Source organism: Tetrao urogallus (assembly GCF_951394365.1).
Source record: "Tetrao urogallus genome assembly, chromosome: 4".
In the NCBI taxonomy this organism is placed as follows: Eukaryota; Metazoa; Chordata; class Aves; order Galliformes; family Phasianidae; genus Tetrao; species Tetrao urogallus.
Genome location: NC_136817.1, coordinates 40,764,620 through 40,780,602, shown reverse-complemented (window position 1 = coordinate 40,780,602; position 15,983 = coordinate 40,764,620). Strand labels below are relative to the sequence as shown.

The window sequence follows — 15,983 nt, the reverse complement described above, 5'->3', positions numbered from 1 at the left end:
TTTGCACTTCACCAGCAGTCTTAAATATTTAAAGATTGTCTTATTAACATTTATAAGTAATAACCATTGCAGCAGTAACAAAAAAAATCAATGTGAAAAAGAAGGGACTCACTAGGTTGTTGATGGTGCTGCTCTTCACCTTGGCATGCGCTGAATTCACTATTAACTATCTTGTTTTCCAGTAACAAAGTCAGAACATTATCCAGCTTCTCCATAGATGAAAACTTAGAAGTCTGTTTAAAAGACAAATAAATAAAAGCTGCATTCGTTGCACATGCAATTTTAACTTTGTCCTCAGGTTGCTTGTGAATCAGATTATTCAAAGGAAAAGCTGAGCAACCAGAGTCTTTTCAGCATTGAGAAAAGAAGATGGAGAGGAGATCTGATCGATGTCTATAAACATCTATGGTGTGGGAGGCAAAACGGTGAGTCCAGACTCTTTGCAGCAGTGTGTGGCGATAGGACAAGGGGAAATGACCATAAGCTGAAGCATAGAAAGTTCTGCACCAATGTGCATAAGAACTTCTTCACAGTGAGGGTGACGGAGCACTGGAACAGGCTGCCCAGAGTGGTTGTGGAGTCTCCTTCTCTGGAGATATTCAAGACTCACCTGGACAGCCACCTGATCTCTAGAGGTCCCTTCTAACCCCTACAATTCTGTGATTCTGTGAAGGGTAAAGACAGGAAGATTTGTATGACAACATGGTCCAATAACCCAGGAGCTGTTCTGACAGATGCCAGTTACCAATTAATCCAAGGTGTCATTATAGCAGTCATTCAGGATGGGTTTAAGGAATACAGCAGCACTCCGTTACTGGAAATCCTTACACTAAGATTGTGTGCTTTGCCAGGTAGCAAACAGCATCAGTTCCATCAGCCATAGGCTAACATTGCTGACAGATTAAGAAACTGATAGCAAGTAATCAGATGATCTTCCAACTAAGCACTTTGTCTTTAGACAAGCAAAATCCTGACTGCTATGAGAACATTTTTTGATTGCCTAATTCTGTCTAGACAAAAGGCCAAGATCCATTCCTAATTACTCTCAAGGTAGTCATAATTAAATGCTACTTTTCCTGGTGTGATGAGAAGTGTGATTACAGGGATTCAAACAGGAAGAATTAAGCACTAGAGAGCTAGCACAGTTTAAGCTGCACTGGGCTTCAAAAGAAGCTCAGGAACAGCTGAGAGGCACTCTGAAGGAATTGGCTTACACTGCTCAGTAACCCTGCATTACAATGTTTTGCTTCATATATCTGAAGTGTTTCTGGACAAGACAACTCTAGATTGCTAGCAGAGGTATCAGCAGACATGCTTAGCGTATATAAGCTTAAAAAGAAATTCAATGGCTGACAATTTGAGGAAAAGGGAAAAGATGTCTACTGATGGAACATGCAGTTTAATTCCTAATGCTGTTAAGAGTAAATAAGAAAAATTTCTATGCGATCAGAAAATCTTGAGTACATTGGCAGGATAATATGGATAATAGGCTGAGTTCTACGTGAATGATCCAGAATTTAGTGATGAGTTTGTGCAGGAAATGCAGTTAAGATCAATAAAATATGATTGTTCATTTTTCCTAAAACCAAAATTGGAAAGTGTTAATTTTGATATATAAAAAACATTGTATATAGTTACTTGTGATCTATTTATTTCTATATTCACACTTTCTGTACTGTAACACTGCATATTTTCTATAATTGTTACCATACTGACTTGCTAAAAAAAAATACAAAAAATAATTGTACAAGAAAAAAAAAAACAAACACAAACAACACCTCCTAGAAGAGAAATTCCCAAAAGCATATTCTAGAATAAAGACCTAACCTGAGCATTCCATTTACAGAGAGAATTGCAAACCTCAAAAATGTCTACTAAATATCTACATCCTCCCCCCAAAAAGCCTATAAATATTCTCATCATATTTAAAAATTATGAAGAACAATAATACTAAAACTCAGTTAGGAAACCACACTACTCTCTCTTATCCCAAGAAGATATTTTAGACATAGTATCAACACTGGTACTATTTTAATAGGTTTCAAACCAGATTAGGACAAAGGTAATCCTGGAAGTGTTTAAAGCCAGGTTGGATAGGGCTTCAGGCAACCTGATCAAGTGGACAATGTCCCTGCCTAAGGCAGAGAGTTGGAATTAAATATCTTCCAACTCAAACCATTCAGAGATTTTACAACAAGTGATAATATAGGAAAGAGATGAAATGAGCATATAGGAAAAAGCTTTGTCACGACAAAGGAGGCTCAAAATCACTGATACTCACTGAAGCAACTGGATAGTAGAAAATCCAGCATTCAGTGAATAAATATATAGGCTGGCTTCAAGATGAGCTAGATCTGTAATATTAGTTTTAATTTCCCTGTTCCAAATAAAAAAGAACAAAATAAATCAATCAACAACAACTACCTTTCCTGAAATGCCTGAGGAGCAGTTTCAAACAGAGCATGTTTCAGACTGTCTTGCATATCAAAAGTCATCTCCTTTCAGAAGGCACTCAAGGTTATCCCTTCCAAGGTTCACTGCTTTAAATATGATCAGATAAGGAACCTCTCCTTCCCCTTTTTATTCAGGCAGAAATCCGCGGGAGGAGTACCTTGGAAACATACAGCACTGACTTTGAACTTTGATAATCAAATTTACATGAGATGGAGCAAGCTCTTGAAACGAGAAGAGCATACAATTTCAGAAACTCATAGCAAAACTTTCAAGGTCATAAATGGTTACTTGGCTTACCCAGATCTAGTGAGCTCAATTTCTACAAGATTCTGAAACCAGTATGTTTGACCTCCAAAAAGGGCCTAAATTGGATAAGAAATATATTTCTAATGCTTTAACAATCCTGCCTTACAATGACCAGGCTATCCATTCCTAGGAATTTAAAGGCAGGCACATCCTTCTTATGCATGGTTATCATAGTGCAATTTGCTTCAAGTTTTCTCTCAATTTTTTTCTCTACCTCCAGGGATCTGAAATCTAAAGGCTTAAGCACATGATTTAAAAAGCTATCTTGTAAATTGAATCATAATGACTAGATTTGCTCTTCTATGCTCCAAAAAAGACATGGTAGGAAAATCTAGTTTAACTGTTACAAAAAATATGTATGCTAATACCTTGCATCTCACACCTGGGAAAGCAGTCTCATTAGTTATGTGAAGTAACAGTAACTTAGCAGAAGTAACAGTGACACAGAACTAGCAATAGGACCACTCTGCCCTACCCAGCTAAGAGGAGAAAGGTCCATGATCGAAAGGGTCATCACCTACCTCTACCAGGAAGGAATTTAGTTTAAAGGTCTTACTCATTTCTGCTCCACAGCTGCATTTATGTATTTTGATATGCCCTCTACAATTCTCTACAGGTCTAAAGACCTCAGTCTTCCTGAGAAATTCCAACAACACTACACAAATCCATGCTGAAAAGCCATCAGGAGTGGGATAGCATGCTGCAAGGGTTAGCATCAAGCCAGACAGAAATTTGAGAAAGCCCAAATTTTAATCTGAAAATAGATTTAAATTATGGCAGAAAAGAAGTGCTGTTTTTCTGACTGTGTACCCTTGGGAACATTCTTCTTTCCAGGAGCCACTCAGATTTAAGCCAGTAAGTTTCTAGACAGTTCCTCCCATGCTCTCTAAGGCAAAGCCTTAAAGCCTAGAGAAGCCTCCCCTTCAATGTTAGTCCTCCTACATGTCCCAGGGCTCTCACCAGTAGTCAGTCCTTATCTAGTACCTCTTCCCTAGGTGCAGATGTTATCTCCAGTCCCCTGCCCCCTTCTCAGAGCAACAGGATATAGCTGTGAAGAACAGAGCAGCCCTGAGTGCTGTCCATCACACCTGGGGCATCACATCAAAAACTTTCTTAAAAAAGGAAAAGAGCAAGCATAGATTTTGCTACTTTTATGAATGAGATGACCTACATCCTGTAATAACTGCTAACAAAGTCCTGAAAATGTGTGCCACTGAAATAGCTTACAGACAGTAAATTAACATATTTTTCACTGGCTTTAGCAGTACTGACAAGGTTACATTTACATAAAGATGAACTACTTCAGTAGTTCTTATGTATCAGATACTGCTTTATATGCACTTCAATATATTTCTCCTACCAGAGAGCAAGGGTTAGGGTTCAAATTAGGCAGGTCATTTCTTACATCTTCAGCCAGAGATGGAATATGGAGAGATTTCATATTTAGAGGAAAGGAAATAAACATTTTAAAATAACAGCTACTGATGTGGCTTAGAAGATAGCAATACTAAAAACAGTTTGGAAGGAAGTATCTTAGCGGATCAGGTAAAGGTACATATGTAATATCTCCACATGAGTCATACAGCTAATTCTCTTAAGTTTTCATAGAAAAGGGGGCAGTTTATTTTCATTTTTCTTTTTATCAATAAACATTGTAACTGGAATCTTATTTGATGACTAGCAGAAAAAACGTCAACTTTTTGAGTTGTGGGGTTTTTTTTTGTTTGTTTGTTTGTTTTAAATCACAGGCCCTCATAATTGTATTATTATCCAGCCAGTGTTTCTCAAAGATCTTCTGAATCTCTCTGGATATTCTAAGTCACTCAAGCTAAAAGGAACCTATCACCTTCAGTAATAAGGATACGACCTGAATTTCCCTTTATTGAAAACCTAACGAACGTACCAAGAAACTCCCAACACTAATAATTTAATCAACACTTGCACTTGGTAGAAAGTCTGAGAGAAAAATCAATACAACATGCAAATCCAGCAGAATGTTCAAATGAAGAGTTGTAAGTTTTAAATTTAAAAAAAAAGTGTATTTATGATTTATAAAAACTTAAGAACAGTCTGTCCCGCAGGTTACTATAAGAACATAAATTCCTTGGGACAATTAATGTTAACATGAGAGAACAAAAAAGCAAGAGGCCTTCTGCCTATATCTAGCCCCATGTGTTCTGATACAAGTGTGTTCAGAATTATGATTCAGTTATAACAATCTCAACTCCTCATACATTAATATAAATATTCAGTTTGCTTTCTTCTAAAATTTTTTGAAAGAAACGATTCATTTTTACTATTTTCATACACTGTCAACATTTGTTTGGCTGCTTAAAATGTCTTGCCAAAGTTAAATACTTTTATAGGTTCTTACAAATAAGGAACACAGAAAATAACAATCTATCAGATGAAGCAAAGAATGTCATCCAAAAAATGACTTGCAAAATCATAGAACACATTTTCTCTTAACTATAACTACTACTAATCTTTAATTCCTACCTAAAGATAAAGAACAACTAAGAGGAACAGCATTACTGTATCTTCCTGGTCTCCCACTGAGGCATATGAATTGATCTGACCATCGGTGAAAGGAACAGATAACTGTAAGCCTATTTGGTTTACTTACTTGGGTTTTACTGTGGGCCAAAGTGGAGAAGAGGACAATAGTCTGAGAGCTGATATCAGCTCAAAATTGCTGCAGATGTCAGCAACACAATGAAAGTATTTTACCAAACCATTGTATCTTTGGTATGCGTTACTGTAGCAATTTCCCTGTATCGCAGAATTTTAATAAGGATTACAAGCATTTGTGAAAATCTTGAACTTTTATTTGAACCACAAAACGATACTGCTTTGATCAACAATTGCTGTAAGCTTTTCTATTTTATTTTAATTTTGTTTTCTATTGTGTTTGATTGTTACTTTGCATAGATAAACCACTGATTCCCCAGGATACTTTTGCAAATAAGCTGATAGTCTCAAAGGTTTTAATTATTCTAGTTAAATAAAAGTTACTACTACTCCTGCTACTTGATGAGAATTCTAATTAGTACCAAGGTTTTGTTTTTCCTTGTGTGAACACATTTTTTAAGATTAAGTTAAATCATGTTCTGTAAATTGCATCTTTACAATGTATCATAGTGCCATTAAATCAGGTTTACGTGGAGGCTTAAAGTATTTAAAAAGTCTGTGGAAATAGTTCAGCTACCCAGCCAGTTAATATACCTCACTGCATGGCCCAGTGGGTACCATTAAATACAATGACAAATCTTCCAGCAAACTCACAGAAGAATTACCATTAGAGTACTTTCCTGCAAAGCAGCCATCATACTGTCTGGGTTGTAAAAAACCCACTTGTGTATGAAAATTTTATCTGGCTTTCCAGTTGCCAATACAATTAAATTAAGACTGAGGTATACAATGCCTCCTCATTTAAATCCTTTCTTATTATTCAGATGAGTAAAGGCATGCAGATTTTTAAACATACCTGATAGTGATAACACTACAGTTGTATTTTCTGATGCTATAGCGCTGCACATAATTATGTTTGCATTTGTATAGAATTTGAATTGCATGTGTCTTACTAAATATTAGGCATGCAGTTAAATGAAGGGCCAGATTCCTGAACAAGACAAATTAATCTCCACTAGAAATAGATACCTACAGCACACCTGCTAAGTTTCCACGCTAGTTATATTTTTTAATCATTAGGACACGCTTCTTATATGTAAAATTTTAAATAAACCTGTTAGAAGCTTACTTCAATGTCCCATCAAGGATTGATATTATAAAGATCATAAGAATGTCCTTGTATTTAGAGTTACACTATCCTCCTGTGCAACGGCCTGTTTGCTTAGAGCCAAGAGAATTGTATTTAGAAACAATCAACACTCCTCCTAAAAAGAATACAAATTATGCAATACATCATTTTTTATTAATCCTTTTTTTTTTTTTTTTTAATGTGTATAATGCTTTAGGTGGCATATAAGGTAGATTTGTCACAGGAAAATGAGACTGTCTGCATTGGAAACAGGGACTATTATTTTTGTTTAGGCTTTGCAATTAAATACAGACATCACAAGTCTGCTCTGGCTACACACTATGCAACAAATGATACGTCTGGTTCTGTCCTTTTTAAATAAGTGTTTTCTTATTATTTTTTATGTGCTGTTGGCAAAGGATGCTGCAGAGCACTGCAGTCTGCTGTGCTGATCTAAAATGCAGCTCAAAACCTGAATTCTTCTAAATATATGTGAAGAATCTGCACAACAACCAGCAAACCACATGAATGATAATTCAGCAGCTGTACATGAACTCTACATGAATAGCAACTTGATGCTATCCGTGCAAGCTATGCCAGAAAAATCCCATTTACTAGTGAATGAATAATAATAGTCCAAATGCAATATTTCTTAAGATTACTTGTTTCTACTGGTTTAAGAACATTCTCAAAAGAACACTGAAGGGAGAGAGACATCGCTACATTACTCTTCTCATCCTCTGTAATGCAGGATGTTGTTCATTGGGAACATACAGTACCAAAGATGTTTGTATCATTCTAAAGAAAAACAAAACAGGAAAGTTTGTTTTCACTTGCCTGCTTTGTTTAGAGCTAGATATCTCAAAGACAGGCCCCTCTAACCCTGAAGCTATTACTGAATCATTATTAATTACTATGCAATTAAAAGTCTTTACATCACGGTGTATGCTTTCTTAGCTCATAGTGGCACTTACATTCTATTTTTTTCACTAAGTTAATGCAAAAGTCAACTTACCTGACAAATAAAAGCTATTGGGTCAGCTACTTTCTGAAAGATGCGCTCAATCTCTTCTGCTGCAGTATAATATTCAATCTGTGCAGTGGTCTTAATGACACCCTCACAGTAGACATTTATATATACAGGGCCAGCAGGAAGATCTTATAAAACACAAATCAGAACAGTAGCTGTAAATATTTTACAATCCCAGACTAGAAATCTAAGAGAATGAATAAAAGAGCAGAAGAAAATATCACAGAAAATGTATAGATTTGCATTTCACAGATGATTTAGTGTGAGCAGTTTTATTTTTGTTGTCTTTCAATCTAACATTAAAAAGCTGGCAAAAGAAAAACATATCTGCAGATCTGTGTGAGACAGACTTATTGTATTGCTTCATGTTAGAAAGTAGATGAAAATGGTACACTTCCAATTTCCATCTTCCCTTTGTTGAACTGATGACCTATAATCACCTTCCTTATGTCTACAAAATAATGAAAAGCTCATTAATTACAAATTGCAATTCATCTTTTGAAACATTTTTTTAATTGCAGGTGAGGTTCTCAAAATTGAACTGGTAGTAAACTGCAAAAAGTTGCAGTATTACTGATTACTTCCATTCCAGTTGTTTACCTGGCAAAAGCAAAAGAAAGAAGCCGAAGAAAGAAGCAATAGAAAGACATTTGTACAGTGTTACTTAAGTATGACTTGCTCTGTCTATGCAGCATGAGGCCTCTTTATTAATACATTTTATAATTCATTAGAATTCAAGGCATCCTGCTGTACCATACCAGCACTAGCACAGTTCTCTTAGAATTCTAACTCTGCCCACTAAAAAAGACAACCCTGCAAACAGAGAAGAGTAATAAAGCCAAAGAAACTGAATGAATAAAATGTTAACTTAAATCACTTAAACGGAAAGCGCCTAAACTTTTTTTTTTAAACGTTTTTCTTTTGACATTAGATTAGCTAGACCCTCAGTATAAGAAGTTATTCCAAAATATTTCCAGATTTTACAGCAAAGACTACATAGAAAAGTGTTAAAAACATATAAGAAGTGAAATAAAGTATGGGCTGCAGCTCTCTGCCATGCTTTTCATAGTATTTCATTCACTGTCTGTATCTTATTACTTCAGCCACTATTGAAGCCTTACCATGATCAATAATGTTCTTACAGAAGAATTCTGTAAGACTAATGAATGAGGATTTGAGCTTTTCTTCTGTGAAATCCAGTTACTAATGAAAATTTACTGTTGGTGATGTAATTCCCATACAGATCTCCGAAAACAGACTTTTCACCGTCACAGTACTAAAGAATTCCCAGGGCACATGCATGGTGTCTAAGTGAAAAATCAGGCCACAGAGTTACTCAAAAGCAGTGCCAAGAAGCCTGAAGCCTTTATAATTTTTTTCTCCCTGTCTAACACTGTATTGCAATGGTTATAATATAAAATATTACGCAAATTTGTCCAGGAATTCACAGCATGCAATAGGCTGGCAAGCTACACTATGATTACTCAGGTCATAAATGCTTTAATTCGTAACTCTCATCAAATGGATGAGTGTATAGGTGTGAGCCTTCCATTGGCACTGCCTATCTCCTGAGACAAAAGTTGTTCTTTTTTTTCCCTTTGCTTATCATTTCCCTGGCAAAACAGGGAAGAATGGCAACTAAAATTACAGATGGAACAGTCAAAAAGAATTGTTAGAAATCAGCAGATCCAACTGATACAGAGAAATGACATGAATATGAAAAAGGAACAAAGAACAAATAACTCCTATGCCAGTAAGAATTATAGAGTGACTATAACCAAAGTTACTGCATTAGATATAAAATGAAACATTTCAGTAATAGAGTAATAAGAAAACAATATTAGCTTTCCATTTTATGGCAGTGTTTTTGGAGAATTTTAATCTCTGACTAATCAACGACATTTTAGGACTGCCACCTGTCATTTAACTACACAAAAACAATCTAATAGAACCGAGTTTCCCATAAATCACAAGACTTTGCCACCCTGCATTATTAATAAACGTTCTGTATGCAAAACGCATGTACAGGAAACACCTACAAAGCAGTGGGAAGTGAAACTACTTATAAAAAGTGAAGGAAGTAAAAAATTTGAGTACTTAAAAGTAAAGATTTTTTTTTCTTACCTAATGCTTTCATGTACTTGACCTTCTTATTCCAAGAGGCTGGCTGTGTCCTAATTCGTTGATTATCTGCTATGAATTCAATTTCTAAGGTTTCATCATCTATTTCATCTTTCAACAGAATGAATATTTCACCAGGGTTCTGGAAAATTAAAATGTGTTCCCATTAGTCCTTCACAAAATTATACTGAAATTGTAAACTGCAAACTGAAACTCAAGTTGGAAGTTTTTTTTTTGTTTGTTTGTTTTGTTTTTTTAACCAGTACCTTCATGCAAAAATATCATAATACCAAAATATTCTGCCATCTTAGTGTTATCCTTTAATATTTTATATACAATAAATGACAACATTAATCTCGTGTTTTAAATTCAGCTTACCTAACAACATTCTTAAACTGTATTTTAAATGCAGGTGCAAGTATCCTTACTTTTTCTATGACAATCCTACTGTACAGCCTAGAAAAATGACATTCAGCTGAGAACCTAAAATACTTACAACTCACTTAAATTCTTCAAGCAAGCTGACAGGGAAGTAAGATGGAAGCAACCTGAGCCAGTAGTTTTCTACTGCCTCCTGAAGCAGGGGGAATGCTACTCTCCTATAACTTAACTGATTTCATCAATGAAATAACGTCTGTAAATCACATTTGATGCAAAGAAAGAAGATGCATAAAATCAGTTTTAATGCTGCAAATTACATAGTCCTAACAAGACTGAAGCAGAGAAAAAAAAAAAACAACAGAGCAAACAAGTCATGAGATGAAGCAGTTTTCTTCAGCCTGTTAGTTGTTCTGCCCCCACTGGTTCACACTTCAGTGTTTCCAAGTAGCAGCAACACTGTTTTAAACTATAGTGACTTACGCTAACATACTGTTAACATATGCATAGGATATGGTATAAATGGTACATCGTTACTGATATTCAGCTATAACCTGTCCCAGAGAGCTGACATACAGAACTGCCTTCTGACAGCCAATAATCAAAATATGTGACATTTCAAGTACACTGCAATCTCCATCTGACCATGGCCATTCACTTACATAAAAGAATGCAGTGCTGGATAAAGTACATTCTTTTTTTACATTCCCACATATACTCCCACAGCAACCTTGATAAAAGAAAAGAACATACAGGAACATTTCTGCCTATTAGATATGTATATAAAAATATTTCTGATTTCAGTTTAGAATTAGGCAAAGTGTTTGCTCACAGAACCACTCATTGCGTAACTCATGTGGTATCAGTACCTATGTATGTATTCACTATGTATTCCTCTAAAGAGGCACTCTGTATCCCTCCAAAAGTCATCAGTCACATGCTCCCCTCTTCAACTACAAGGTCCGTGTGGCAATAACATCTCTACCCAAACTACCAAACAAGTCTTATAGAAATAAAATCTCTCTGAGGCTAAAAACTATTTCAGTTTGCAAACCTGGTGGTCCAGTATGGATGTGAGACAAAACAAAAAAAATCTGACTGCATTCTCAAAGCACTCTCATTTTGGACATTTATCTGAGATTTGTTTTCAAAACTGACACAGTACGAATGAGAAAAAGAAGAACATTGACCTTCATCCCAAAGACTTCAGCATTCAAATACCTTACCTCACACGATATTCTTGCTGGAATCACCAATACTGAGTTCTGGTTAGTTTCTAATGTCTCAGTAAGTACTTCTGTTTCAAAACCAAGATCTGCTTTTTCTGATGCTCCTCTGGCATCTGATAAGTTAACATCAGAGGTAGCCTGGCAATCTGAAATAAACAAGGTGAAATGAGGATACCGTTAACCATTCCACATGAATGAAACATGGCAACGATGCAGTTTACATTGTATCCAAGAACTCACAGAGCACTTGGAGCCACATTAATGGCACCACACCAAAGCCTGGCCAAATTTCCTTTAAGTTTAATAAGGGAAGGTTCCCCGTTAGAGAAAGGATTTGTTTCTGTATTCTTATCCTGCAATCTTTATTTATGTGAATAGCTTCTACGTATATGCTTCACATTGTAAAGACAAAGCAGACGTGGCCTTTAGTCTGGTTACTGTCACCAATGAGGTTGCAGAGATCAATCAGTTTTGTTGTTTCAGTAGAGTAAACTCTTGCTGGTAGCATACACTGGGATAAACTGAGATCTTTACCTTATCTGCTTTGCCTGTATTTCAGGAGGGTCATGCTACACTCTTTAAATTTCAACCCATCTGTCTCCAGGAAAGGTTATATGAAAACAGCAATGCATGTGTCCATCTAACTATGACAGCAGACAGACATTTCCTTGACACAAAGACTCTATTGTCTTTGTCTTTATGAACAAAAAGATGGATCTGAAGGCATACATATTTTTGTGCAGGATAGACTGGGTTTGGGCATGCTATTCCAACCATACAGGCAGTTTATGACCAAATTCTTATAGATATTTCTTATACCAGGAAACGCCCAGGAGCCATAGCAAATCCTTACCAAATCACAGAGTTTTAATGAGGAAATAAAAGAATTGACAGCTGCATCTGCAGAGCTCTAAGCAAGCCTATATTTTAGAAAAGCTACTCTTCACACTTCCTACTGCTCAGCTGCATCATTACTACTCCTTTCCAGACACTCTGTTAGTTCCATACAGAACACTTTTGCCACCCATTTCAAAGGACTTGCAGCAGTTCTTAATCACTTAGGATTACCCAGCATACTGCAGTCACCCAGCTAGATTCATGATAACATCCCAAGCAGTCCAGAGTTAAAAAATACTGACTGGCTGGTTAGAGAACATCCTGAGAGATATCAACAGTAGCTTGTACTATTCTAAATTGCAGAACACTCACAGCCAGTTACATTCAAGGACACATCTTTTTGGGCACATCTTTTCCTCTTAAATGGATGTAGAATATTAACATAAATTAGCAATGGGCAGAATACAGAACAGTCGCAATTTGGCTCTGCTCAAGCAAGTACCAAAGCCATTTTGACTTCTTTCCAAAAGAGCCCATGTCACTGAGGTACACAAAGCACATGGCATTCTCAAGTAGCACAAATCTCTTAGCATTCAGCATGAGTTCTGGCAACTTACAGTTAGCTTCCCCACTTCTCACTTGTATTTATTTTCCCATATACATCAGTTTCTCTGATACAGAATGGTCCCTCTCTTTACCTGTGTTGCTTTGCTTCTAAAAACATAAATTTTAATAAATTTCATCTATAAGAATTGCAACAGTTAAAGAAAGTTATGCTGTGGAACGTAGCACAGAAACTTTGGTAAGCAGTGTCTTCTGTAGAATTTTTTTAGATATATGTTTTGGTTGTTAAAGAGATTGCAGAAGAAAAACGAATCATCTGTCCATGTTTTGGTGAGAAAGCTAAAGGTTCTGTGAACACTCATGGTAAGTGGTTCAGTGTTCATCACCAGATATGAAAATTACCCCAGCCTGCAATCATGATGCTTTTAAGGTAAACTAATTCTGTATGCAAGCTATGAATTCAGTGTAGAAGTACGGAATTATACACTCTGTACAGAAAAGTACTGAATTCAGATTGGTAAAAGTACACTGAGCCCACGTGCAGACATTTGCAGAACTAAAGCACTTCTAATTCCCTTTGCTTATTTTGAAAGTGAAATAAACTAAATTGAGCAAAGACTATTTTGATCCTGAATCTACACGGTTTGGTGCAGTTTAATCTGGCTCCAAATACTTTGTAGTATGTTAATTTATCTGATTATCAAGATCAGACTTTACTCAGCACTGCCTTTCCAGAAAAGAAAGATCTGCTCTCTCAGAAGGGAAGACGGTTTTTTGCTTTGTGTATCTAGGATCCTGCACGCCCATAACATGTACTCCAGAAATATTCTGTGTTCACTCAAATGTTATACCAAAGCATGTAGAAATTGCTTCAGAAGACAACTCATATGAGATGCATGCTTCTGAAAACTTTGCTGCCACTTCATGCAAAGGAATCTTGCAAAACAAGAAACGTTCCATTATCAGACAGATAAAATGAAAGAACCAAATAATAAACCTGGTAGGCAGTGGATTCGAAGATGCCAGTCTTCTGTCAGTTATCATTCTTCAAGGATTGCGTGGACACCTTCTGATCTATGTTAAGTTCATGATAACTGCATTTCTACAGCCTACACTCCACTGATCAACAATGACAGCATTTAATTCTACCTTAAAACATCCTCAATAATTCATCCAGTGACGTCAACACTAGCGCTAACAATTGGATTCAAATTAGGATAACATTTTCCTCCCACAGTAATTGTTCTTTATATATATATATATATATATATATATATATATATATTTAATGTATAGTGACATTTAACTACACTACCATGACTCCAGTCCAGTCAGAATTGGGACTGCATTACTCTAGAGTTCACAGAAATCATTTAGAAATGTGGTGGATTTTTTTTTTTAGTATCACAAACTTTGATATTTAATAGAATGAGGGATTCTCCTGGTGACTGTGAAAGTGGTTAGCAATTTATTAGCTAAAAAAAAATAATAAGCAATCAATCTTTGAGAAAATATCAGGCCTACATTATATATGTAACAACAAAAATGGTGTGCAGCAGCCTAAGAATAACAGGGATCTATATCATCAACTACTGCATAATGACCTAATTCTAGAACTATGATTTCCAGTATTCAGATTTCATCCAGTGGTTGCATCTGTCCCAAAATGCTGAGAAACACGGAACAGCCAAGTAAAATGCTACTTGTAGATGCTGACCAAAACCAATAAACTAGGAATCAAACAAGGCATGGGTTAGTAACATTAAATAAAACAACGTCCTTTGTAAGAGTTTAAAATCACAGTAAAAAGAGTCTATTAATACAGATGGAGCATACACAAAGACATCTTTTTTTGTTTATTGTGGGAAGAAGGTGGTGTTCAATATACAGGCCTTTTGAACACCTGAATTTTGGACATCTTCACTGGGAATACTCTTTGAATTTAACCAGAAAGTGATGGCTGGGGAGCTTCATCAATTGCAAAGGCTTTAAAAAAAAAAAAAAATAACAGTTGAACAAAAAGTTACAACCGCATGTGAAGATCATCTTAAAAGAAACATAAAAGGAAAATCATTAAAATCCCAAGATATCTAAGACAAAGCTATATTAAAGGATAGGTGAAACTTGGTAAATGTGTTCTTTTAACTTTTTATATTAGTGACTTATCTGCAAGGTTCTTAAAATGTAGCAGCAATGACTGAAATAATGGATGACTAAAATTGGACCCTTTCATGTAAGATCGAAGTTATTAACAATAACTAGCAATGTTTAGACAGCACTGTGAGATCGAAACTAGAAATGAGAAAATCTATGATATTCTTCTATTCAGGACAGTGCTGGGGGGAATTATCATCTGATACCTAAGACAGTGCTCCATCCTCTTCAGGCTGTTTTTGCAGGATTGCTTTTGACAAACACCTACCACTGATCACCTCACTGAAAGGATTGCTCTTAATTTGAAGTTCATATTTAAGTAAATGTGACAAATATAATAAAAGAATATTATACTACTAAATTTATTACAAGTTATTTAACTGGGGACAGTACTGATGTTTTCGATTCTACTTCACTTGCTTAACTTCAATACATCAGTTTGGTATATTTTACACAAAATCTTTTGGAAAGCATTATTGCTTTCAACTCCACATTTCAAATTAAATTCATTCAACTACTTTGAAATTGCATTCCTTCGCATGCACTGAAATTTTCATGAAGCCCTTCTATTCTCTTGTGCAATTCAACAACTAATGCCTCACCAAGGCTTCTAAATAACATCCACATCACATCTTACTCCTCCCCGAAAAAGAATTCTAACTTTACAAATACAGTCCTTAGCTTTCCCTATTGCAGTCTATACAAGGATTATACGTTGTTTCTGTCTCTGATTACTTGCTATGTGTTTCAAATTAACTGTGCATGTGACAGATCTGGGATATTAAAAATAGCAGAAAACAAACATAAAAGACTTACATATTTTCTAAGGGTTACATGTGGAATTATTTTTACAGCTAAAATTTTGTTTGTTTTACAAAAGCAGAACACCTGCTAGCTTTATGAATTTCAGTTCTTTCTAAATTCTTGGCTAAAGCAGTGCCAGCTGAAAAAATGAAACTGCCTTGAGCGAGGTGCTCACATAACAAACAAGAAGAGGAGAAATAAGAGCAAGTCAGGTCTGGCGGATGAGAAAGAATGAAAAAGTGATTAAGGATATGTGGCCAGATGAAAAAAAGACAGGGAGCTACAGTGTCAAAAGATTAAACTGAAGATTTTGGAAGGGAGCCAGATTCAGCAAGTAAACAAGTCA

At 35.7% G+C, this 15,983-nt stretch overlaps 1 protein-coding gene across 1 annotated transcript in view; it reads right to left on the bottom strand.

Annotated features, from left to right (window-relative positions):
* Window positions 1–15,983, bottom strand: part of BANK1 (B cell scaffold protein with ankyrin repeats 1) — a gene marked incomplete at both ends in the record, with an annotated part of 129,443 nt that overhangs the window by 91,418 nt on the left and 22,042 nt on the right. The window contains 4 exons of the mRNA XM_079534123.1: window positions 113–233; window positions 7,536–7,678; window positions 9,675–9,813; window positions 11,276–11,424. Of these exons, the coding sequence (XP_079390249.1) occupies window positions 113–233; window positions 7,536–7,678; window positions 9,675–9,813; window positions 11,276–11,424 (552 nt within the window). The remainder of the gene's footprint in view (window positions 1–112; window positions 234–7,535; window positions 7,679–9,674; window positions 9,814–11,275; window positions 11,425–15,983) is intronic.